This window comes from Heptranchias perlo, chromosome 12, assembly GCF_035084215.1.
Source record: "Heptranchias perlo isolate sHepPer1 chromosome 12, sHepPer1.hap1, whole genome shotgun sequence".
NCBI classification, from domain to species: domain Eukaryota; kingdom Metazoa; phylum Chordata; class Chondrichthyes; order Hexanchiformes; family Hexanchidae; genus Heptranchias; species Heptranchias perlo.
This window is the reverse complement of record NC_090336.1, coordinates 75,136,245-75,161,124: the sequence shown is the minus strand read 5'-3', so window position 1 is coordinate 75,161,124 and position 24,880 is coordinate 75,136,245. Positions and strand designations below refer to the sequence as shown.

The following is a 24,880-nucleotide window of genomic DNA, read 5'->3' as shown; positions in this document are numbered from 1 at the left end:
GATCAACCAGGATATCATTGACTGGTGGAACAGGCTCGAGGGGCTAAATGACATAAGAACATAAGAGCATAAGAAATTGGAGCAGGAGTAGGCCAATCGGCCCCTCGAGCCTGCTCCGCCATTCAATAAGATCATGGCTGATCTGATCCCAACCACAAATCTAAAGAACACAAGAAGTCGGAGCAGGACCCGGCCACATAGCCCCTGGGCCCTCTCCGCCACCCACAGGGCATTGACCGATCCGAACTCAGCTTCATGTCCAATTTCCTGCCCGCTCCCCATAACCCCTAATTCCCTTTACTTCTAGGAAACTGTCTATTTCTGTTTTAAATTTATCTAATGATGTAGCTTCCACAGCTTCCTGGGGCAGCAAATTCCACAGACCTACCACCCTCTGAGTGAAGAAGTTTCTCCTCATCTCAGTTTTGAAAGAGCAGCCCCTTATTCTAAGATTATGCCCCCTAGTTCTAGTTTCACCCATCTTTGGGAACATCCTTACCGCATCCACCCGATCAAGACCCTTCACAATCTTATATGTTTCAATAAGATCGCCTCTCATTCTTCTGAACTCCAATGAGTAGAGTCCCAATCTACTCAACCTCTCCTCATATGTCCGCCCCCTCATCCCCGGGATTAACCGAGTGAACCTTCTTTGTACTGCCTCGAGAACAAGTATGTCTTTTCTTAAGTATGGAGACCAAAACTGTATGCAGTATTCCAGGTGCGGTCTCACCAATACCTTATATAACTGCAGCAATACCTCCTTGTTTTTATATTCTATCCCCCTAGCAATAAAAGCCAACATTCCGTTGGCTTTCTTGATCACCTGCTGCACCTGCATACCAACTTTTTGATTTTCTTGCACTAGGACCCCCAGATCCCTTTGTACTGCAGTACTTTCCAGTCTCTCGCCATTAAGAAAATAACTTGCTCTCTGATTTTTCCTGCCAAAGTGCATAACCTCACATTTTCCATTATATTGCATCTGCCAAATCTCCGCCCACTCACCCAGCCTGTCTATATCCCCTTGCAGGTTTTTTATGTCCTCCTCACTCTCTACTTTCCCTCCCATCTTTGTATCATCTGCAAATTTTGATATGTTGCACTCGGTCCCCTCCTCCAAATCGTTAATATAGATTGTAAAGAGTTGGGGACCCAGCACCGACCCCTGTGGAACACCACTGGTTACTGGTTGCCAGTCCGAAAATGAACCATTTATCCCAACTCTCTGCTTCCTGTTCGATAACCAATCCTCCACCCATGCCAGAATATTACCCCCAATCCCGTGATTTTTTATCTTAAGTAATAATCTTTTATGTGGCACCTTGTCGAATGCCTTCTGGAAGTCTAAATACACTACGTCCACTGGTTCCCCTTTATCCACCCTATACGTTATATCCTCGAAGAACTCAAGCAAATTTGTCAGACATGACTTCCCCTTCATAAAGCCATGCTGACTTTGTCCTATTAAATTATGCTTATCTAAATGTTCCGTTACTGTCTCCTTAATAATAGACTCCAAAATTTTACCCACCACAGATGTTAAGCTAACTGGCCTATAATTTCCAGCCTTCTGCCTACTACCCTTTTTAAATAACGGTGTTACATTAGCAGTTTTCCAATCTGCCGGGACCTCTCCTGAGTCCAGGGAATTTTGGAAAACTATCACCAAAGCATCCACAATCCCTACTGCCACTTCCCTCAAGACCCTAGGATGGAAGCCATCAGGTCCAGGGGATTTATCCGCCTTGAGTCCCATTATTTTACTGAGTACCATCTCTTGAGTGATTTTAATCGTATTTAGCTCCTCCCCCCCGAGAGTCCCCTGTTTGTCCAGTGTTGGGATATTCTTAGTGTCCTCTACTGTAAAGACTGAAACAAAATATTTGTTCAGCATTTTTGCCATCTCCATGTTTCCCACCATTAATTTCCCGGTCTCATCCTCTAAGGGACCTATGTTTGCCTTAGCCACCCTTTTTCTTTTTATATAACTATAGAAACTCTTGCTATCTGTTTTTATATTTTTTGCTAATTTCTTTTCATAATCTAACTTCCCTTTCTTAATCAATCCTTTAGTTACTTTTTGCTGTCTTTTGAAGAATTCCCAATCTTCTATCCTCCCACTAAGAACCTCCTCCTGTTCCTATGATTCACTTCCCCCCCCCCCCCCATTAATCCCCAAATGGGGCAAATCCTTGCTCATTATGGTTAGCAGAAGGAACGAGAAAGTCACAGTCGGAAACTGAACTTTAATCATCTATACAAAACAGGAGACGCCACTATCTGCTCAATAACGGGGAGTTTCACATCAGCAACAGGGGTGCAAAACTTTCCGGAAGAAGTTCCTGAATTCCATGTTGAAGATGGTGTAAATGATGGGATTCACGGCACTGTTCACATACCCGAGCCACGTGACAATACTGATAAGATGAGGTGGGATGTCACAGGAGTCACACAATGCTTTCGTTATATGAACCACAAAAAACGGAGTCCAGCAGAAGAGAAAAGCACCTGAAATGAGAAAAGGAGAGCGGCTGAAGTTTCGACTTGTGAAAGCAGGAAGGAGTTGAGAAACATTCTCGTCACCATCTTGGTTTTTTTTTTTGGGAGCGCCGGCAGATCACATGTGGGCGTGGCTGACGGCCGGTTTTGAGGATGTGGTTTTACAAGGACGGGAGCATCGGATCAGGGAATTATTGTGCTGTGACAGGGTAAGCGTGTGCCACTTAACGAAAGAAAAGCCTAACAGTTAAATATCCGCTGTGTGAATTCAGACAGATGTTAATGAAGAGGCTGCAGGTTAGCACCGACCATTAAGGTGTAAGCAGTGGTGATTTCAATAACTTCAGACCATAACCACTGCTCCCATTTTCTCGGACAGCAAGTGCTGGTAATGGTTCTGCTGCTGCCATTTCCAGCTACTCCTGACCTACCTTCTGTTTCTTAACCTGTCCCATTCCCACCCTCCTTGCCTCGCACCATCATCCCTTTTGTCATTTAATCACTCCTGCCCTCCACCCGGTCGGAGACCTTCCCCTTTTGTTCTTTCCTTCCCCCTTTCCCGGGGCTCTGTACTTGCTTGAAAACTTTAACTCTTTTAACATCTTCCAGTTCTGACGAAAGGTCCTCGACCTGAAACGTTAACTCTGTTTCTTTCTCCACAGACGCTGCCCGACTCGCTGAGTATTTCCAGCATTTTCTGTTCCAATTTCAGATTGTCAGTATCCGCGGTATTTTGCTTTTGATGTGAGCGATGGGGATAATACGAGGATTTGCAATATCCCCCTCACATTTCACCAAGCTTCATAGAATCATAGAAAATTTACGGCACAGAAGGCGGCCATTCGGCCCATCGTGTCCGCGCTGGCCGAAAATGAGCCACCCAGCCTAATCCCACTTTCCCGCACTTGGTCCGTAGCCCTGTGGGTTTCGGCTCTTCAGGTGCACATCCAGGTACTTTTTAAATGAGTTGAGGGTTTCTGCCTCTCCCACCCTCTCAGGCAGTGAGTTCCAGACCCCCACTACCCTCTGGGTGAAAACATTTCTCCTCAGCTCCCCTCTAGTCCTTCTACCAATTACTTTAAATCTATGGCCCCTGGTTATTGACCTCTCTGCTAAGGGAAATAGATCCTTCCTATCCACTCTATCTCGGCCCCTCATAATTTTATACACCTCAATTAAATCTCCCCTCAGCCTCATTTGTTTCAAAGAAAACAACCCCAGCCTATCCAATCTTTCCTCATAGCTAAAATTCTCCAGTCCTGGCAACATCCTTGTAAATCTCCTCTGTACCCTGTTTAGTGCAATCACATCCTTCCTGTAATGTGGTGACCAGAACTGTACCCAGTACTCAAGCTGTGGCCTAACCAATGTTTTATACAGTTCCAGCATAACCTCCTTGCTCTTATATTCTGTGCCTCGGCTAATAAAGGAAAATATTCCATATGCCTTTTTAACCACCTTATCTACTTGTCCTGCTACCTTCAGGGATCTGTGGACGTGCACTCCAAGGTCCCTCACTTCCTCTACACCTCCCAGTATCCTCCCATTTATTGTGTATTCCCTTGCCTTGTTTGCTCTCCCCAAATGCATTACCTCACACTTCTCCGGATTGAATTCCATTTGTCACTTTTCTGCCCACCTGACCAGTCCATTGATATCTTCCTGCAGTCTACAGCTTTCCTCCTCACTATCAACCACACGGACAATTTTTGTATCATCTGCAAACTTCTTAATCATGCCCCCTACATTCAAGTCCAAATCATTAATATATATCACAAAAAGCAAGGGACCCAGTACTGAGCCCTGCGGAACCCCATTGGAAACAGCCTTCCAGTCACAAAAACACCCGTCGACCATTACCCTTTGCTTCCTGCCACTGAGCCAATTTTGGATCCAATTTGCCACTTTCCCTTGGATCCCATGGGCTTTTACTTTTTTGACCAGTCTGCCATGTGGGACCTTGTCAAAAGCTTTGCTAAAATCCATTTAGACTACGTCAAATGCACGACCCTCATCGACCCTCCTTGTTACCTCCTCAAAAAATTCAATCAAGTTAGTCAGACACGACCTTCCCTTAATAAATCCATGCTGACTGTCCTTGATTATTCCGTGCCTTTCTAAATGACAGTTTATCCTGTCCCTCAGAATTGATTCCAATAATTTGCCCACCACCGAGGTTAGACTGACTGGCCTGGAATTACTCGGTCTATCCCTTGCTCCCTTTTTAAACAACGGTACAATGTTAGCAGTCCTCCAATCCTCCGGCACCACGCCTGTATCCAGTGAGGATTGGAAAATGATGGTCAGAGCCTCCGCTATTTCCTCCCTGGCTTCTTTTAACAGCCTGAGATACATTTCATCTGGGCCTGGTGATTTATCTACTTTTAAAGATGCTAATCCCCTTAATACTTCCTCTCTCACTATGTTTATCCCATCCAATATTTCACACTCCTCCTCCTCAACTACAATCTCTGCATCGTCCCCCTCTCTTTTGTGAAGACAGACGCAAAGTATTCATTAAGAACCATCCCCACATCTTCTGCCTTTTTGGTCTCTAATAAGCCCTACTCTTTCCTTAGTTATCCTCTTGCTCTTTATGTATTTATAAAACATCTTTGGGTTTTCCTTAATTTGACTTGCCAGGATTTTTTCATGCCCTCTCTTTGCTTTCCTAATTTCCTTTTTAATTTCACCCCTGCACTTTCTATACTCCTCTAGGCTTTCTGCAGTATTGAGCTCTCGGTGTCTGACATAAGCTTCCCTTTTCTGCCTTATCTTACTCTGTATGCTCCTTGTCATCCAGGGGGCTCTAGATTTGGCAGCCCCTCCCTTTCTCTTTGTGGGAACATGTTTACTCTGAACCCTTTGAATCTCCTCCTTGAATGTCTCCCACTGCTCTGACACTGATTTACCTTCAAGTAGCTGTTTCCAGTCCACTTTTGCTAAATCACTTCTCAGCTCAGTAAAATTGGCTTTTCCCCAATTGAGAACTTTAACTCCTGTTCTATCTTTCTCCTTTTCCATAACTATGCTAAATCTAACTGAATTATGATCACTACCACCAAAATGCTCTCCCACTGATACTCCTTCCACCTGCCCAGCCTCATTCCCTAAAACTAAATCCAGAACTGCCCCCTCTCTTGTTGGGTTTGCTACGTACTGGCTAAAAAAGTTCTCCTGAATGTAATTTAAGAATTCTGTGCCCTCTAAACCCTTCACACTGTTTGTATCCCGGTTAATATTCGGGTAGTTGAAATCCCCGACTATTACTGCCCTATTGTTCTTGCACTTCTCAGAAATTTGCCTTCATATTTGCTCCTCTATCTCCCTCTGTTTGGGGGCCTGTAGCACACTCCCAGCAGTGTGACTGGCCCCTTTTTTGTTCTTTAGCTGAACCCATAAGGCCTCATTTGACGATCCTTCTAACATGTCATCCCTCCTCACAGCTGTAATTGTTTCTTTAACCAAAATTGCCACCCCTCCTCCTTTGTTATTCCCCTCTCTACCTCATCTGAAAACCCTGTAACCAGGAACGTTGAGCTACCATTCCCGCCCCTCTTTAAGCCATGTTTCAGTAATAGCTAAGATATCGTACTGCCACGTGTCTTTCTGTGCCCTCAGCTCATCTGCCTTATTCACTAGACTCCTTGCATTGAGGTAAATACCATTAAGCACTGCCAAACCCCCTTGCTGTTTATTTTCTAACCTTTATTTCCTCTGCCTTCCTAAGTCACTTACTAATTTTCTGCCTTCTATCTCCAGTTCTGATTCTGTCCCATCTGAATCTACACTCAGGTTCCCATCCCCCCGCCAAGCTAATTTAAACCCTCCCCAACAGCAATAGCAAACCTCCCCGCGAGGATATTGGTCCCGGCCCTGTTGAGGTGCAATCCATCTGGCTTGTACAGGTCCCACCTCCCCCAGAACCGGTCCTAATCCTGTTCCCACAGACACACTGACTCATTACACCAGCTGTCAGAGGTGGGAATGAGAAGTGGAGCTTTCACAGATCTCGACTGTGATCGCTGAGGGAATTGGCCCAACGATGCTCTGATCTCATTTACACTGGGCCAGTATTGAGTGAGGCCGTTGATTTCTATCTGGGGTCTGTAATCCCAAACTGCAAACCGGGAAGAGAAAAAGGGGGAGGGAGGTAACTAAAATTGAGCAGGAGTTGTGTGATTTATTTGCTGCAGAGAAAAATTAATCAAAAACTTTAATAACTAACCAATTAGCAACTAATTAGTATCCAGCATCTGTACATACTAAGATGGGGAATGGATTTTACAGAATAGATAATTGGGGATAAATTGGGGGCCCAATCCAGGGTTAGTTGGGGTGTCATTAAGAACCATCTGATGCTGCCACCTCCCAGTTCTGTACCCATCTCTCCAAAACTCCCTGTTCAATTCCCTTCAGTCCAACTTTTACACAACACTGAGACTGCCCCCCCCGCATCTCTCCTCGACTTCTCCTCAGCCGCTGATACGGACAACCTTTGCCATCCTTCTCCATCACCTCTCCCCCCAACCCCGTTGTCCAGCTCCACAGGGCTGCACTTGTGGGTCTCTATTCCCACTGATCCAAGCACAGACTGTCTCCAGCAATGGCTTCTCTTCCTGCCCTGCACCATTACCTCTGGAGTCCCCCAAGCCTTCGTCCTTGCCCCCTCTTTTCTTCCTCATCCAGGTGCCTCTGCTTCCGCACTTACGCGGCTCTCCCTCTCCGGCACTTCCCTCGACCCGATGGCCATCTCTGTCCTGTCCGACATCAAGCCAGGGATGAGTAAAAATATCCTCCAACTGGAAAGACTGAAGACATGGTGCTCAGGACCAGCCACTGACTCAGCTCCTTTGCAATGGATTCCGCCCTCCTCTCCGGTTACACTCTCAGGCCGATTCACCCCAAGTGAAATTCGGGTTCGACCCAGAGTTGAGTTTCAAACCCCACGTCCTATCCCTTCCCAAGACTCCCAGCTTCCTTCTCAGCAACACGCCCTGCCTCTGTGCCCTACCTTATACTCCTGCCCAATGCAAGTCTTTTTTCACCGTTGGATCTGATTTCTCCAATGTCCTCCCAGCCTCCATAAACTCCAAACTTCCCCTGTCCTCGACTGACCTACACTGGCTCCCTTTCAACCAATGGATTGACTTTAAACCCCTCCTCCTGACCCCCCCCCCCAAAGCTTCTTCATTGTCATGTCCCACCTTCACTTTGCAGCTGCCCTCAGCCTTACGGCCCCGTCCTGCACACTTCAGCTCTCGGGTAACTAACACCTGCCATTCCAATTACAACCGTTTTTGGCAATTTTTCAATATTACCTAGAACGTACAGCACAGAAACAGGCCATTCGGCCCATCTATCCCGGTGTTGATGCTCCACACGGGCCTCCTCCCTCCCTACTTCATCTCACCCTATCAGCATATCCTCCTATTCCTTTCTCCCTCATGTGTTTATCGAGCTTCCCCTTAAAGGCATCAAATATGAAATATGAAAATTCCCTCCCTGAATCTCTCTCTCCTCCTTTTAAGACGCTCCTTAAAACCTACCTCTTTGACCAAGCCTCTGGCCCCTGTCCTAATATCTTCTTATGTGGCTCCGTGTCAAATATTTAGTCTGATTACGCTCCAGTGAAGCGCCTTGGGACGTTTTACTACATTAAAGGCGCTATATAAATGCAGGCTGTTGTCAAAATCCATCTTTTTTTAAACTAAGCTTTTTCTGGTCTCTCCTAACTTCCCCCTGAGGATCAGGACTTGTTCCTTTATAAATGTTTTCCGATGTTGGATGTTTGGTGTTCAGGACACTCTATAAATGCCACTTCTGGTTGATGATGTGGATTTGCACAAAAAAAACACACTCACTGCCTGCAGGTTTCTCCGACTCCCCGCCTCAAAATTCACATCTTTCATTTTTCATATTTGGTGCCTTTAAGGGGAAGCTCGATAAACACATGAGGGAGAAAGGAATGGAAGGATATGCTGATAGGGTGAGATGAAGTAGGGAGGGAGGAGGCTCGTGCGGAGCATAAACACCAGCACGGACCAGTGGGGCCGAATGGCCTGTTTCTGTGCTGCACATTCCATGTAACTGTGTAATACCGAAAAATTGCCAAAAACGGTTGCTTTTTTAAAAAATAAATTGACGCAGTTGGAATAGCAGGTGTTAGTCACTGACATTTGGAGAATGGATGATTCACGATCAAACTGTGAGACACACACTCATTCCCACCCTCTGAATTTCAGACCTGTCGTGAGCGTGTATCTGCTCAGTATTTCTCCATCTGTAGATTCAGTTAACCAAGTCCGGTATCTGTGTTCACCCTTCTTTCCAAACCAGATCGGGCCTCAAACGGGGAGTGAAATGAGCAAAACGCCAAGTTTCGGGGAAAATCTGCCCCAGTATCAGACTCCTGACGTTCTTCCTTATGTGTCAAAGACAACACTTTTGTTTATTCCCTTGATGTGGAGAGTGTCACGCCAATTAGAGCAGAGATGGTTAAGGGGAGATTTAATTCAAAATCAGGGAGGGTTTTGATGGAATAAATAAGGAGAAACTGTTTCCAGTGGCAGGAGGGTCGGTAACCAGAGGACACAGATTTAAGATAATTGGCAAAAGAACCAGAGGGGAGATGAGGACAATTTTTGTAGCAGGGGGAATGGGACTAATTGGACAGCTCTTTCAAAGAGCCAGCACAGGCACGATGGGCCGAATGGCCGCGTCCTCTGCTCTATGATTCTAATTCACCGATACGTCATTCCAATTTTAGGGCTGAAGCTGTTGTTATCCCATGAAAGGTGAATTGTAAAATGAGCTTAATCCCGACAAAACCAGGACCCCTTGATGCACACCCGGTGACACTGTGCCGTGTTCACCCACCTCCAACCCACCCTCAGCCCCCTGTGTCCTTGTCGGATCAACAGGGGAGGGGTGCTGCAGATGTTACTCATGATAAACCTCGGGTGTCAGCCGTGGTTCGGTGGGCAGCACTCTCGCGTCTGCGTCAGAAGGTCATGGGTTCAAGTCCCCACTCCAGAGACTTGAGCACAAAATCCAGGCCGACACTCCCAGGGCAGTACTGAGGGAGCGCCGCACTGTCGGAGGGTCAGTACTGAGGGAGCGCTGCACTGTCGGAGGGTCAGTACTGAGGGAGCGCTGCACTGTCGGAGGGTCAGTACTGAGGGAGCGCTGCACTGTCGGAGGGTCAGTACTGAGGGAGCGCTGCACTGTCGGAGGGTCAGTACTGAGGGAGCGCTGCACTGTCGGAGGGTCAGTACTGAGGGAGTGCTGCACTGTCGGAGGGTCAGCACTGAGGGAGCGCTGCACTGTCGGAGGGTCAGCACTGAGGGAGCGCTGCACTGTCGGAGGGTCAGCACTGAGGGAGCGCTGCCCTGTCGGAGGGTCAGCACTGAGGGAGCGCTGCACTGTCGGAGGGTCAGTACTGAGGGAGGGCTGCACTGTCGGAGGGTCAGCACTGAGGGAGCGCTGCACTGTCGGAGGGTCAGTACTGAGGGAGCGCTGCACTGTCGGAGGATCAGTACTGAGGGAGCGCTGCACTGTCGGAGGGTCAGTACTGAGGGAGCGCTGCACTGTTGGAGGGTCAGGACTGAGGGAGCGCCGCACTGTCGGAGGGTCAGTACTGAGGGAGCGCCGCACTGTCGGAGGGTCGGTACTGAGGGAGCGCCTCACTGTCGGAGGTTTATGGAGGCTGGGAGGACATTCGAGAAATCAGATCCAACGGTGAAAAAGGCTTGCAGCAGACCGAGGCCCGAGAGTGGGGATAAAAGCAACAGACCTGCAATAAGAAGAGGCAGGTGAGGCAGGTCAGTGATTGGTTATGACTGTGGGCTAAGTTTTAAGTTCACATCTGGCATGTAACTAAATTGAAAAAACTAAACTTAATTTAATTAATTGCATGCAGCAAGACCTGGACAACATCCAGGCTTGGACTCATAAGTGGCAAGTAACATTCGCGCCAGATAAGTGCCAGGCAATGACCATCTCCAACAAGAGAGAGTCTAACCACCTCCCCTTGACATTCAACGGCATTACCATCGCCGAATCCCCCACCATCAACATCCTGGGGGTCACCATTGACCAGAAACTTAACTGGACCAGCCATATAAATACTGTGGCTACGAGAGCAGGTCAGAGGCTGGGTATTCTGCGGCGAGTGACTCACCTCCTGACTCCCCAAAGCCTTTCCACCATCTACAAGGCACAAGTCAGGAGTGTGATGGAATACTCTCCACTTGCCTGGATGAGTGCAGCTCCAACAACACTCAAGAAGCTCGACACCATCCAGGACAAAGCAGCCCGCTTGATTGGCACCCCATCCACCACCCTAAACATTCACTCCCTTCACCACCGGTGCACTGTGGCTGCAGTGTGTACCATCCACAGGATGCACTGCAGCAACTCACCAAGGCTTCTTCGACAGCACCTCCCAAACCTGCGACCTCTGCCACCTAGAAGGACAAGGGCAGCAGGCACATGGGAACAACACCACCTGCACGTTCCCCTCCAAGTCACACACTATCCCGACTTGGAAATATATCGCCGTTCCTTCATCGTCACTGGGTCAAAATCCTGGAACTCCCTTCCTAACAGCACTGTGGGAGAACCTTCACCACACGGACTGCAGCGGTTCAAGAAGGCGGCTCACCACCACCTTCTCAAGGGGCAATTAGGGATGGGCAATAAATGCCGGCCTCGCCAGCGACGCCCACATCCCATGAACGAATAAAAAAAAGTTTTGATTAACAATGAACAAATTAATTAATTAAACAAAATAATGGGAGAACAGGAGAGGTGTTGCAGCTGTGATATGTGGGAACTTGTGGACATTTTTGTCCAAAGAACCATGGAAAAGATACATTCGGCCCATCGTGTCTGTGCTGGCTCGAAGAACAGCCAGATGCCCATTCTAATCCCACCTTCCAGCACCCGGTCCATAGCCCTGCAGCTTACAGCACTTTCGGTGCAGGTCCAGGTACTTTTTAAAAGAGTTGAGGGTCCCTGCCTCTACCTCCAACTCGGGCAGCGAATTCCATACACCCACCACCCTCTGGGTAAAAAAGTTTTCCCTCATGTCCCCTCTAATCCTTCCGCCAATCAGCTTAAATCTATGTCCTCTAGTTCTTGAACTCTCCGCTAGGGGAAACAGGTACTTCCTGTCTACTCTATCTGGGCCCCTCATAACTTTGTACACCTCAATCGAGTCCCCCCTCAGCCTCCTCTGCTCCAAGGAAAACAACCCCAGCCTATCCAATCTCTCCTCGTAGCTGCAATTTCCAAGCCCTGGCAACATTCTTGTAAATCTTCTCTGCACTCTCTCCAGAGCAATTACATCCTTCCTGTAATGTGGTGACCAGAACTGCGCACAATACTCCAGCTGTGGCCTTACCAGCGTTTTATACAGTTCCATCATTACATCCCTGCTTTTGTATTCCATACCTCGGCTAATAACGGAGAGCATTCCGTATGCCTTCTTCAAAACCTTATCTACCTGTACTGCCACCTTCAGGGACCTGTGCACGTGCACTCCAAGGTCTCTCACTTCCTCTACCCCTCTCAATATATTCCCGTTTACTGCGTATTCCCTTTTACTGTTTGCCCTCGCTCAGTGCATTACCTCACACTTCTCCGGGTTGAACTCCATTTGCCACTTTTCCGCCCACTCCACCAACCCATTGATATCTTCTTGGAGTCTACAGCTATCCTCTTCACTATCAACTACACGGACAATTTTTGTGTCGTCTGCAAATTTGCCAATCATGCCCCCTACATTCAAGTCCAAATCATTAATATATACCACAAACAGCAAGGGACCCAACACTGAGCCCTGTGGCACACCACTGGAAACGGATTTCCATTCGCAAAGACATCCATCGACTTTTACCCTTTGTTTCCTGTTACTGAGCCAATTTTGGATCCAATTCGCCACATTTCCCTGTATCCCATGGGCTTTTACCTTTCTGACTAGAAAACATTTCTACACACAAAGGGTGGTAGAAGTTTGGAACTCTCTTCCGCAAACGGCAATTGATACGAGCTCAATTGCTAAATTTGAATCTGAGATAGATAGCTTTTTGGCAACCAAAGGTATTAAGGGATATGGGCCAAAGGCAGGTATATGGAGTTAGATCACAGATCAGCCATGATCTTATCAAATGGCGGAGCAGGCACGAGGGGCTGAATGGCCTACTCCTGTTCCTATGTTCCTATGACCAGTCTGCCATGTGGGACCTTGTCAAATGCCTTACTAAAATCCATGTAGACAACATCCACTGCACTACCCTCATCAATCCTCCTTGTCACTTCCTCAAAGAATTCAATCAGATTTGTAAGGCATGACTTTCCCTGAACAAATCCATGCTGACTATCCCTGATTAAACCATGCCTTTCCAAGTGACAGTTTATCCTATCTCTCAGTATTGATTCTAATAGTTTGCCCACCCACCGAGGTAAGACTGATCGGCCTATAATTGTTCGGCCTTTCCCTCGTACCCTTTTTAAACAATGGTACTATGTTTGCAGTCTTCCAGTCCTCCGGTACGTCCCCTGTATCCAGTGAGGATTGGAAAATGATCCTCAGAGCATCCGCTATTTCCTCCCTGGCTTCCTTCAATAGCCAAGGAAACAATCCATCCGGCCCTGGTGACTTATCAACTTTCAAGGATTCCAGTCCCTCTAGTACTTCCTCTCTCGTTATGTTTACCTTATCCAATATTTCACACCTCTCCTCTTTAACTACTACGTCCGGATCATCCCTTTCCTTTGTGAATACGAAGACAAAACATTCATTTAAAACCCTACCCACATCCTCTGCTTCTACACACAAGTTACCCTTATCATCCTGATAGGTCCCACCTTTTCCTTAGCTATCCTCTTGTTCTTAATGTACTGATAAAACATCTTTGGGTTTTCTTTAATCTTACCAGCTAATATTTTTTCATGCCCTCTCTTTGCTTTCCTTATTTCCTTTTTTACATCATCCCTGTACTTTCTATACTCCTCTAGGCTTTCTGCAATGTTTAGTTTTCTGTGACATTCATAAGCTTTCTTTTTCTGCTTTATCTTGCCCCGTATACTTCTAGACAACCAGGGGGCTCAAAATTTGGCAGTGCCACCCTTTTTCTTTGAGGGGATGTGTCTGCATTGTACCCGTAGAATTTCACTTTTTAGTGCCTCCCATTGGCTCGCCACTGATTTCTCCTCAAGTAGTTGTGTCCAGTCCACTTCTGCCAAATCACCTCTTAGTTCTGTAAAATTTGCCTTCCCCCAATTTAAAATGTTTACTCCTGATTTAACTCTGTCCTTTTCCATAATAATGCTAAAACTAACTGAATTATGGTCACTCTCCCCAATATGGTCACCCACTGTCACGTCACCCACTTGCCCATCTTCATTTCCCAGGACTAAATCTAGAATTGCATCCCCTCTTGTTGGGCTTGTCACGTACTGGCTAAAAAAGTTCTCCTGGACACCGATCAAGAATTTTGCACCCTCTGTGCCCCTCACACTGTTTGAATCCCAGTTGATGTTCGGGTAGTTGAAGTCCCCTATTATTATTGCCCTCTTATTTTTGCACTCAGAAATTTGCCTACATATTTGTTCTTCTATCTCCCTTTCGCTATTCGGGGGTCTATAGTACACTCCTAGTAGTGTGACTGCCCCTTTTTTATTTCTTAGCTCAACCCATATGGCCTCGATTGATGATCCATTTACCATATCATCCCTTCTCACAACTGTGATTGATTCTTTAACCAATAATGCTACCCCCCCTCCTTTTTTATCACCCACTCTATCCTGCCTGAAAACTCTATATCCAGGGATACTGAGCTGCCAATTATCCCCCTCTTTAAGCCGGGTTTCCGTTATCGCAATGAAATCATGCTGCCATGTGTCTATCTGTATCCTTAGCTCATCTGCTTTGTTTGTAATACTCCTTGCATTGCAGTATATCCCCTTTAACCCCATCAAATTCCTGTGCTGAACACTATTTAACCTTTGCTTCTTTTGCCTTTCTGAGTCACCAACTACGTCACTAACTGCTTTTCTACTTCCCGTTTCCTGGTCTGAATTTGTCCTCTCTGTACCTGCCCTTTGGTTCCCATCCCCCTGCCATACTAGTTTAAACCCTCCCCAACACAACTAGCAAATGCCCCCTCGAGGATATTGGTCCCAGTTCTGCTTGGGTGCAACCCGTCCAGCTTGTACAGGTCCCGCCTTTCCCAGAATTGGTCCCAATGCCTCAGGAATTTAAACCCCTCCCTCCTACACCATCTCTCAAGCCCCGCATTCATCCTGTCTATTCTCCTATTTCTGCTCTCGCTCGCACGTGGCACTGGGAGTAATCCTGAGATCACTACCTTAGAGGTCCTGCTTTTTAATATATTTCCTAACTCCCTATATTCTGCTTGCAGGACCTCATCCCTTTTTTTTTACCAATGTCGTTGGTACCGATATGGACCACGACCTCTGGCTGTTCACCCTCCCCCTTCAGAATGTCCTGCAGCCGCTCCATCCAGGGCAACTACATCTGCGGCTCGAGGAACTTCGGCTCCGAGTTGAGGAGCTGGAGTCTGAGCTGCAGACATTGCGAGGCATCAGGGAGGGGGAAAGTTACCTGGACACTTTGATCCAGGAGGCAGTCACACCCCTTAGACTAAATACTGTAGAATTGGCACGTGGTCAGGGACAGGAGGGTGTGACTGCGAGTGAGGCAGGTACGGGGATCCAGGAGGGAGCATTGCAGGAGCCTCAGCCTCTGCACTTGTCCAATAGATACGAGGTTCTTGCAGCCCTTGTGGACGAGCGCAGGGACTGCAGGGAGGATGAGCAAACTGGCCACGGCACCGTGGTTCAGGGGGCCATTCAAGTGGGGGGAGTAAAAAGGAATGTGGTTGTAGTAGGCGACAGTATAGTTAGAGGGATAGACACTGTTCTCTGCAGCCAAGAGCGAGAGTCCCGAAGGCTGTGTCCCCTACCAGGGTTAAGGACATCTCCTCAGGGCTGGAGAGAAACTTGGAGTGAGAGGGGGAGGATCCAGTTGTCGTGGTCCATGCAGGTACCAACGACATAGGTAGGACTAAGAAAGAGGTTCTGCTGAGGGAGTTTGAGCAGCTAGGGACTAAATTAAAAAGCAGAACCACAAAGGTGATAATCTCCGGATTATTACCTGAGCCACGAGCAAATTGGCACAGAGTAAATCAGATCAGAGAGATGAATGTGTGGCTCAAAGATTGGTGTGGGAGAAGTGGGTTTCGATTCACGGGGCACTGGCACCAGTACTGGGGAAAGAGGGAGCTGTTCCGCTGGGACAGGCTTCACCTGAACCGTGCTGGGACCAGAGTTCCAGCGAATCGAATAACTAGGGAGGTAGATAGGGCTTTAAACTAAGTGGGGGCAGGGTCCTGGTGGAGAGAGATCTCAAATGCTAAAAAGAAAAGACAAAGAAGCAGTGCAGGAAAGTGATTGGGGTAAGGATAGGCAGATTGTGTCAGGAAGGGACAGAGCGTATAAACTGGGCAACATGGACATGTTGGGCCGAAGGGCCTGTTTCCATGTTGTAAAATTCTATGATTCTATAACAAATAGGGGCAGGGTAAGAAAAAAATGGTAATTAGACAAATAGGGCCATAGTACAAAAAAATGTAAAGATGTTTAAAAATGTTAAAAAGACAGATCTGAAGGCACTGTATCTGAATGCACGAAGCATTCGTAATAAGGTAGATGAATTAACAGCGCAAATAGATGTAAACGGATATGATATAATTGCGATTACAGAGACATGGCTGCAGGGTGAGCAAGGCTGGGAGCTGAATATCCAAGGGTATTCGATATTTAGGAACGACAGGCAAAAAGGAAAAGGAGGTGGGGTGGTGTTGTTAGTGAAGGATGAGATCAGAGTAATAGTGAGAAAGGATATTGGCTCAGAAAATCAAGATGTAGAATCAGTCTGGGTGGAGTTAAGAAGCACCAAGGGGCAGAAAACACTGGTGGGAGTTGTCTATAGGCCTCCAAACAGTAGTGGTAATGTCGGGGACGGCATCAAACAGGAAATTAGAGATACATGTAACAAGGGTACTACAGTAATCATGGGTGGCTTTAATCTACATATAGACTGGCCAAACCAAATTAGCAATAATACTGTGGAGGATGAATTCTTGGAGTGTGTACGAGATGGTTTTTTAGACCAGTACGTTGAGGATCCAACCAGGCAACAGGCTATCCTAGATTGGGCATTGTGCAATGAGAAGGGGTTAATTAATAATCTTGTTGTGCGGGGTCCTTTAGGGAAGAGTGACCATAACATGATAGAATTCTTCATTAAGATGGAAAGTGAAGTAGTCCAATCCGAAACTAGGGTCTAAACAAAGGAAACTACGAAGGTATGAGGAGTGAGTTGGCTATGATAGATTGGGAAGCTTCATTAAAAGGCATGACGGTGGACAGGCAATGGCTAACATTAAGGAACGAATGCATGAATTGCAACAGTTATACATTCCTTTATAAGTTTTGGTGAGACCGCACCTGGAATACTGCATACAGTTTTGGTCTCCATACTTAAGAAAAAAGACATACTTGCTCTCGAGGCAGTATAGAGAAGGTTCACTCAGTTAATCCTGGGGATGAGGGGGCGGACATATGAGGAGAGGTTGAGTAGATTGGGACTCTACTCATTGGAGTTCAGAAGAATGAGAGGCGATCTTATTGAAACATATAAGATTGTGAAGGGGCTTGATCGGGTGGATGCGGTAAGGATGTTCCCAAGGATGGGTGAAACTAGAACTAGGGGGCATAATCTTAGAATAAGGGGCTGCTCTTTCAAAACTGAGATGAGGAGAAACTTCTTCACTCAGAGGGTGGTAGGTCTGTGGAATTTGCTGCCCCAGGAAGCTGTGGAAGCTACATCATTAAATAAATTTAAAACAGAAATTGACAGTTTCCTAGAAGTAAAGGGAATTAGGGGTTACGGGGAGCGGGCAGGAAATTGGACATGAATTTAGATTTGAGGTTAGGATCAGATCAGCCATGATCTTATTGAATGGCGGAGCAGGCTCGAGGGGCCGATTGGCCTACTCCTGCTCCTATTTCTTATGCTCTTATGTTCTTTCTGGCGCAAAAACACAAAAGGAAAAGCGGCCCAACCATGGCTAACAAAAGAAATTAAGGATAGTATTAGATCCAAAGAGGAGTCATGTAAAGTTGCCAGAAAAAGTAGCAAGCCTGAGGATTGGGAGCAGTTTAGAATTCAGCAAAAAAGGACCAAGAGATTGATTAAGAGGGAAAAATAGAGTGAGAGTGAACTTGCCAGGAACATAAAAGTGGACTGTAAAAGCTTCCACAAGTATGTAAAAAGAAAAAGATTAGTGAAGACAAATGTAGGTCCCTTGCAGTCAGAAATGGGGGAATTTATAATGGGAAACAGGGAAATGGCAGAGCAATTAAACAAATACTTTGGTTTTGTCTTCACGGAAGAGGACACAAATAACTTCCCAGAAATGCGAGGGAACCAAGGGTCTAGTGAGAAGGAGGAATTAAAGGAAATTAGTATCAGTAAAAAAATAGTGCTGGAGAAATTAATGGGACTGAAAGCCGATAAATCCCCAGGACCTGATAATCTGCATCCCAGAATACTCAGAGGTAGCCATGGAAATAGTGGATGCATTAGTTATCATCTTCCAAAATTCTATAGATTCTGGAACAGTTCCTACAGATTGGAGGGTGGCAAATGTAACCCCACTATTTAAAAAAGGAGGGAGAGAGAAAACAGGGAATTACAGACCAGTTAGCCTAACATCAGTAGTGGGGAAAATGCTAGAGTCTATTATAAAGGATGTGATAACAGAACACTTAGAAAATATCAATAGGATTAGACAAAGTCAACATGGGTTTATGAAAGGGAAATCATGCTTAACAAATCTACTGGAGTTTTTTGAGGATGTAACTGGTAGAATAGATCAGGGAGAACCAGTGGATGTGGTGTATTTGGATTTTCAGAAGGCCTTTGATGAGGTCCCACACAAGAGGTTAGTGTGCAAAATTAAAGCACATGGGATTGGGGGGAATATACTGGCATGGATTGAGAATTGGTTAACAGACAGGAAACAGAGAGTAGGAATAAACGGGTCTTTTTCCGGGTGGCAGGCAGTGACTAGTGGGGTACCGCAGGGATCAGTGCTTGGGCCCCAGCTATTCACAATATACATCAATGATTTGGATGAGGGAACCAAATGTAATATTTCCAAGTTTGCAGACGACACAAAACTAGGTGGGATTGTGAGTTGTGAGGAGGATGCAAAGAGGCTTCAAGGAGATTTAGACAAGTTGAGTGAGTGGGCAAATACATGGCAGATGCAGTATAATGTGGATAAATGTGAAGTTACCCACTTTGGAAGGAAAAACAGAAGGCCGGGTATTATTTAAATGGTGATAGATTGGGAAATGTTGATGTACAAAGGGACCTGGGTGTCCTTGTACACCAGTCACTGAAAGCAAACATACAGGTGCAGCAAGCAGTTAGGAAGGCGAATGGTATGTTGGCTTTCATTGCAAGAGGATTTGAGTGTAGGAGCAGGGATGTCTTACTGCAGTTATACAGGGCCTTGGTGAGACCACACCTGGAGTTTTGTGTGCAGTTTTGGTCTGCTTACCTAAGAAAGGATATACTTGTCATAGAGGGAGTGCAGCGAAGGTTCACCAGACTGATCCCTGGGACGGCAGGACTGTGGTATGAGGAGAGATTGGGTCGACTCGGCCTGTATTTACTCGAGTTTAGAAGAATGAGAGGGGATCTCATTGAAACGTATAAAATTCTGACAGGGCTCGACAGACTGGACGCAGGGAGGATGTTTCCCCTGGCTGGGGGGTCCAGAACGAGGGGTCACAGTCTCAGGATACGGGGTAGGACATTTAGAACTGAGATGAGGAGAAATTTCTTCACTCAGAGGGTGGTGAACCTGTGGAATTCTCTACCACAGAAGGCTGTGGAGGCCAAGTCACTGAATATATTTAAGAAGGAGCTCGATAGATTTCTCAACACAAAAGGGATCAAGGGGTATGGGGAGAGAGCGGGAATATGGTATTGAGATAGAGGATCAGCCATGATCATATTGAACGGCAGAACAGGCTCGAAGGGCCGAATGGCCTACTCCTGCTCCTATTTTCTATTCACTGCAAGCTCTGACATGTATCCTACGATCAGCATTCAGGCCTCAAAACGGGGTACCTTGTACCCCAAAATAAACTTGCCCTCCCTTCGAGTCCGTGAGCTCAGACTGCTCGGGTTTGTTGCCAAACCTCTGCTGAGATTTTACCTAATGTTGGAGATGTGCTGAAACAAAGTTTGCCACAGACATTGAATTTTCCTCGGCCTCGTGTCCGTCCGGCTTCCACCAAAATGTCACAGCGTTTTATTTAAAAACAAGGCGATTTATTTGGAGTTGGGATGTTTGTAGATTAGACGCTATTCCAGCGTATGAGGAGGGATTGGAGCAAAGCTGCAGGGACTACTGAACAAATAATGTTAAATGAGAGCTTTTTAAAATGACATTTATGAAATAAACTGTACAAGTGGAAAATTCCACGGTAATATCAGGTTTTAAGTTACTGTGGATCTGGTTGCAAAATCCGTTTGCCAAAAGATGTTAAATAAGCAAAATGTCGAGGAGTGTGGGGTTGAGTTCACACTCTGAGATCTCTCACACTGAATGGAGGAGCATCCTCCTGACCCCCTGCCTCCCAGCAACTCAACACGGCGGAGGGCCAAGAAGAAGTCACCTTCCGTCATCTGGCCCTCGTCACTGAGGACTCTCTGTGGGTGCTGAGTGCAGCCCAGACCAGCAAATAACGCCCAGAACTCTGTCAATGCTCCCCTTCGACCCATCCAGAAGAGGCAGACTGTCGGAGGGAGACCTTCCCTGAGCTGGGCTGGCCGAGGCGGGGAACTCACTGTGTGGAGAATGGTGCCCAAAGTTTCACAGCTCTGCTCTCTGCCTCAGATCAGCAGCTCACTGACAAACTGCTCTCCCTGATTGGACCCCGCATTTATTAAACACTTCACGTTCCTGGGAAATGAAATGGAGCAGATAAGAGAAGAGAGTGTGGGAAAATATCGAGGGGGCAGTGAGCACAATATAATAATCCCACTCTCCCCTTCGCTCCCCGTACCCTTTAATATCCCACCCAGTCTAATCCCACTCTCCTGCTCACTCCCCGTACCCTTTAATATCCCACCCAGTCTAATCCCACTCTCCTGCTCGCTCCCCGTACCCTTTAATATCCCACCCAGTCTAATCCCACTCTCCCCTCACTCCCCGTACCCTTTAATATCCCACCCAGTCTAATCCCACTCTCCCCCTCACTCCCCGTACCCTTTAATATCCCACCCAGTCTAATCCCACTCTCCCCCTCACTCCCCGTACCCTTTAATATCCCACCCAGTCTAATCCCACTCTCCCCTCACTCCCCGTACCCTTTAATATCCCACCCAGTCTAATCCCACTCTCCCCCTCACTCCCCGTACCCTTTAATATCCCACCCAGTCTAATCCCACTCTCCCCCTCACTCCCCGTACCCTTTAATATCCCACCCAGTCTAATCCCACTCTCCCCCTCACTCCCCGTACCCTTTAATATCCCACCCAGTCTAATCCCACTCTCCCCCTCACTCCCCGTACCCTTTAATATCCCACCCAGTCTAATCCCACTCTCCCCCTCACTCCCCGTACCCTTTAATATCCCACCCAGTCTAATCCCACTCTCCCCCTCACTCCCCGTACCCTTTAATATCCCACCCAGTCTAATCCCACTCTCCCCCTCACTCCCCACACCCTTTAATATCCCACCCAGTCTAATCCCACTCTCCCCTCACTCCCCACACCCTTTAATATCCCACCCAGTCTAATCCCACTCTCCCCCTCACTCCCCGTACCCTTTAATATCCCACCCAGTCTAATCCCACTCTCCCCCTCACTCCCCGTACCCTTTAATATCCCACCCAGTCTAATCCCACTCTCCCCCTCACTCCCCATACCCTTTAATATCCCACCCAGTCTAATCCCACTCTCCCCTCACTCCCCGTACCCTTTAATATCCCACCCAGTCTAATCCCACTCTCCCCCTCACTCCCCGTCCCCTTTAATATCCCACCCAGTCTAATCCCACTCTCCCCCTCACTCCCCGGACCCTTTAATATCCCACCCAGTCTAATCCCACTCTCCCCCTCACTCCCCGTCCCCTTTAATATCCCACCCAGTCTAATCCCACTCTCCCCTCACTCCCCGTACCCTTTAATATCCCACCCAGTCTAATCCCACTCTCCCCCTCACTCCCCGTCCCCTTTAATATCCCACCCAGTCTAATCCCACTCTCCCCTCACTCCCCGTACCCTTTAATATCCCACCCAGTCTAATCCCACTCTCCCCCTCACTCCCCACACCCTTTAATATCCCACCCAGTCTAATCCCACTCTCCCCCTCACTCCCCGTACCCTTTAATATCCCACCCAGTCTAATCCCACTCTCCCCCTCACTCCCCGTACCCTTTAATATCCCACCCAGTCTAATCCCACTCTCCCCTCACTCCCCGTACCCTTTAATATCCCACCCAGTCTAATCCCACTCTCCCCCTCACTCCCCGTACCCTTTAATATCCCACCCAGTCTAATCCCACTCTCCCCTCACTCCCCGTACCCTTTAATATCCCACCCAGTCTAATCCCACTCTCCCCCTCACTCCCCACACCCTTTAATATCCCACCCAGTCTAATCCCACTCTCCCCCTCACTCCCCGTACCCTTTAATATCCCACCCAGTCTAATCCCACTCTCCCCCTCACTCCCCGTACCCTTTAATATCCCACCCAGTCTAATCCCACTCTCCCCTCACTCCCCGTACCCTTTAATATCCCACCCAGTCTAATCCCACTCTCCCCTCACTCCCCGTACCCTTTAATATCCCACCCAGTCTAATCCCACTCTCCCCCTCACTCCCCGTACCCTTTAATATCCCACCCAGTCTAATCCCACTCTCCTGCTCACTCCCCACACCCTTTAATATCCCACCCAGTCTAATCCCACTCTCCCCTCACTCCCCGTACCCTTTAATATCCCACCCAGTCTAATCCCACTCTCCCCTCACTCCCCGTACCCTTTAATATCCCACCCAGTCTAATCCCACTCTCCCCCTCACTCCCCGTACCCTTTAATATCCCACCCAGTCTAATCCCACTCTCCCCCTCACTCCCCGTACCCTTTAATATCCCACCCAGTCTAATCCCACTCTCCCCCTCACTCCCCGTACCCTTTAATATCCCACCCAGTCTAATCCCACTCTCCCCTCACTCCCCGTCCCCTTTAATATCCCACCCAGTCTAATCCCACTCTCCCCTCACTCCCCGTCCCCTTTAATATCCCACCCAGTCTAATCCCACTCTCCCCCTCACTCCCCGTACCCTTTAATATCCCACCCAGTCTAATCCCACTCTCCCCTCACTCCCCGTACCCTTTAATATCCCACCCAGTCTAATCCCACTCTCCCCTCACTCCCCGTACCCTTTAATATCCCACCCAGTCTAATCCCACTCTCCCCCTCACTCCCCGTACCCTTTAATATCCCACCCAGTCTAATCCCACTCTCCCCTCACTCCCCGTACCCTTTAATATCCCACCCAGTCTAATCCCACTCTCCCCCTCACTCCCCGTACCCTTTAATATCCCACCCAGTCTAATCCCACTCTCCCCTCACTCCCCGTACCCTTTAATATCCCACCCAGTCTAATCCCACTCTCCCCTCACTCCCCGTACCCTTTAATATCCCACCCAGTCTAATCCCACTCTCCCCTCACTCCCCGTACCCTTTAATATCCCACCCAGTCTAATCCCACTCTCCCCTCACTCCCCGTACCCTTTAATATCCCACCCAGTCTAATCCCACTCTCCCCCTCACTCCCCGCACCCTTTAATATCCCACCCAGTCTAATCCCACTCTCCCCTCACTCCCCGTACCCTTTAATATCCCACCCAGTCTAATCCCACTCTCCCCCTCATTCCCCGTACCCTTTAATATCCCACCCAGTCTAATCCCACTCTCCCCCTCACTCCCCGTACCCTTTAATATCCCACCCAGTCTAATCCCACTCTCCCCTCACTCCCCGTACCCTTTAATATCCCACCCAGTCTAATCCCACTCTCCCCTCACTCCCCGTACCCTTTAATATCCCACCCAGTCTAATCCCACTCTCCCCTCACTCCCCGTACCCTTTAATATCCCACCCAGTCTAATCCCACTCTCCCCCTCACTCCCCGCACCCTTTAATATCCCACCCAGTCTAATCCCACTCTCCCCTCACTCCCCGTACCCTTTAATATCCCACCCAGTCTAATCCCACTCTCCCCCTCATTCCCCGTACCCTTTAATATCCCACCCAGTCTAATCCCACTCTCCCCCTCACTCCCCGTACCCTTTAATATCCCACCCAGTCTAATCCCACTCTCCCCCTCACTCCCCGTACCCTTTAATATCCCACCCAGTCTAATCCCACTCTCCCCCTCACTCCCCGTACCCTTTAATATCCCACCCAGTCTAATCCCACTCTCCCCCTCACTCCCCGTACCCTTTAATATCCCACCCGGTCTAATCCCACTCTCCCCTCACTCCCCGTACCCTTTAATATCCCACCCAGTCTAATCCCACTCTCCCCTCACTCCCCATACCCTTTAATATCCCACCCAGTCTAATCCCACTCTCCCCCTCACTCCCCGTACCCTTTAATATCCCACCCAGTCTAATCCCACTCTCCTGCTCGCTCCCCGTACCCTTTAATATCCCACCCAGTCTAATCCCACTCTCCCCTCACTCCCCGTACCCTTTAATATCCCACCCAGTCTAATCCCACTCTCCCCCTCACTCCCCGTACCCTTAAATATCCCACCCAGTCTAATCCCACTCTCCCCTCACTCCCCGTACCCTTTAACATTCCTCTTTTACAAACAACTATCCGATTCCCTTTCAAAAGAATTGAATGATGGTTTGTGGCAGAGAATTCCACATTCTAATCTCGCTCTGTTGAAGAAATTCTTTCTCACCTTCCCCCCGAGAAAACTAATTCTCTCTGAATTATTAATATTGCAGTTACAAATTGAGAAGTTGTTGAACAGAACATTTTGCAGTTCACTCTGTTCTGACAACCAGCTCCCGAGTTATATTTCTGTCCTGGTTCTGTTCTGTCGTTCCAGGCAGGAGGTCAGGCTCTCTCCATCACTGAGACCGGCGGGTGGTCGGGCAGCCAAGCTGACATCGTTGCAGCGGGCTGCTGGCCGACATCCAGTCTTGAATGAGCTGCGATTTCCTCCAGTTAAACATCGGGCAGATG

At 47.8% G+C, this 24,880-nt stretch overlaps 1 protein-coding gene across 1 annotated transcript in view; it reads right to left on the bottom strand.

Moving 5' to 3' along the window:
- Window positions 1-2,308: 2,308 nt before the first annotated feature.
- LOC137327799 (D(4) dopamine receptor-like) overlaps window positions 2,309-24,880 on the bottom strand; it is a 61,846-nt gene continuing 39,274 nt past the window's right edge. The window contains exon 3 of the mRNA XM_067993606.1: window positions 2,309-2,511. Coding sequence (XP_067849707.1) covers window positions 2,309-2,511 — 203 coding nt within the window. The remainder of the gene's footprint in view (window positions 2,512-24,880) is intronic.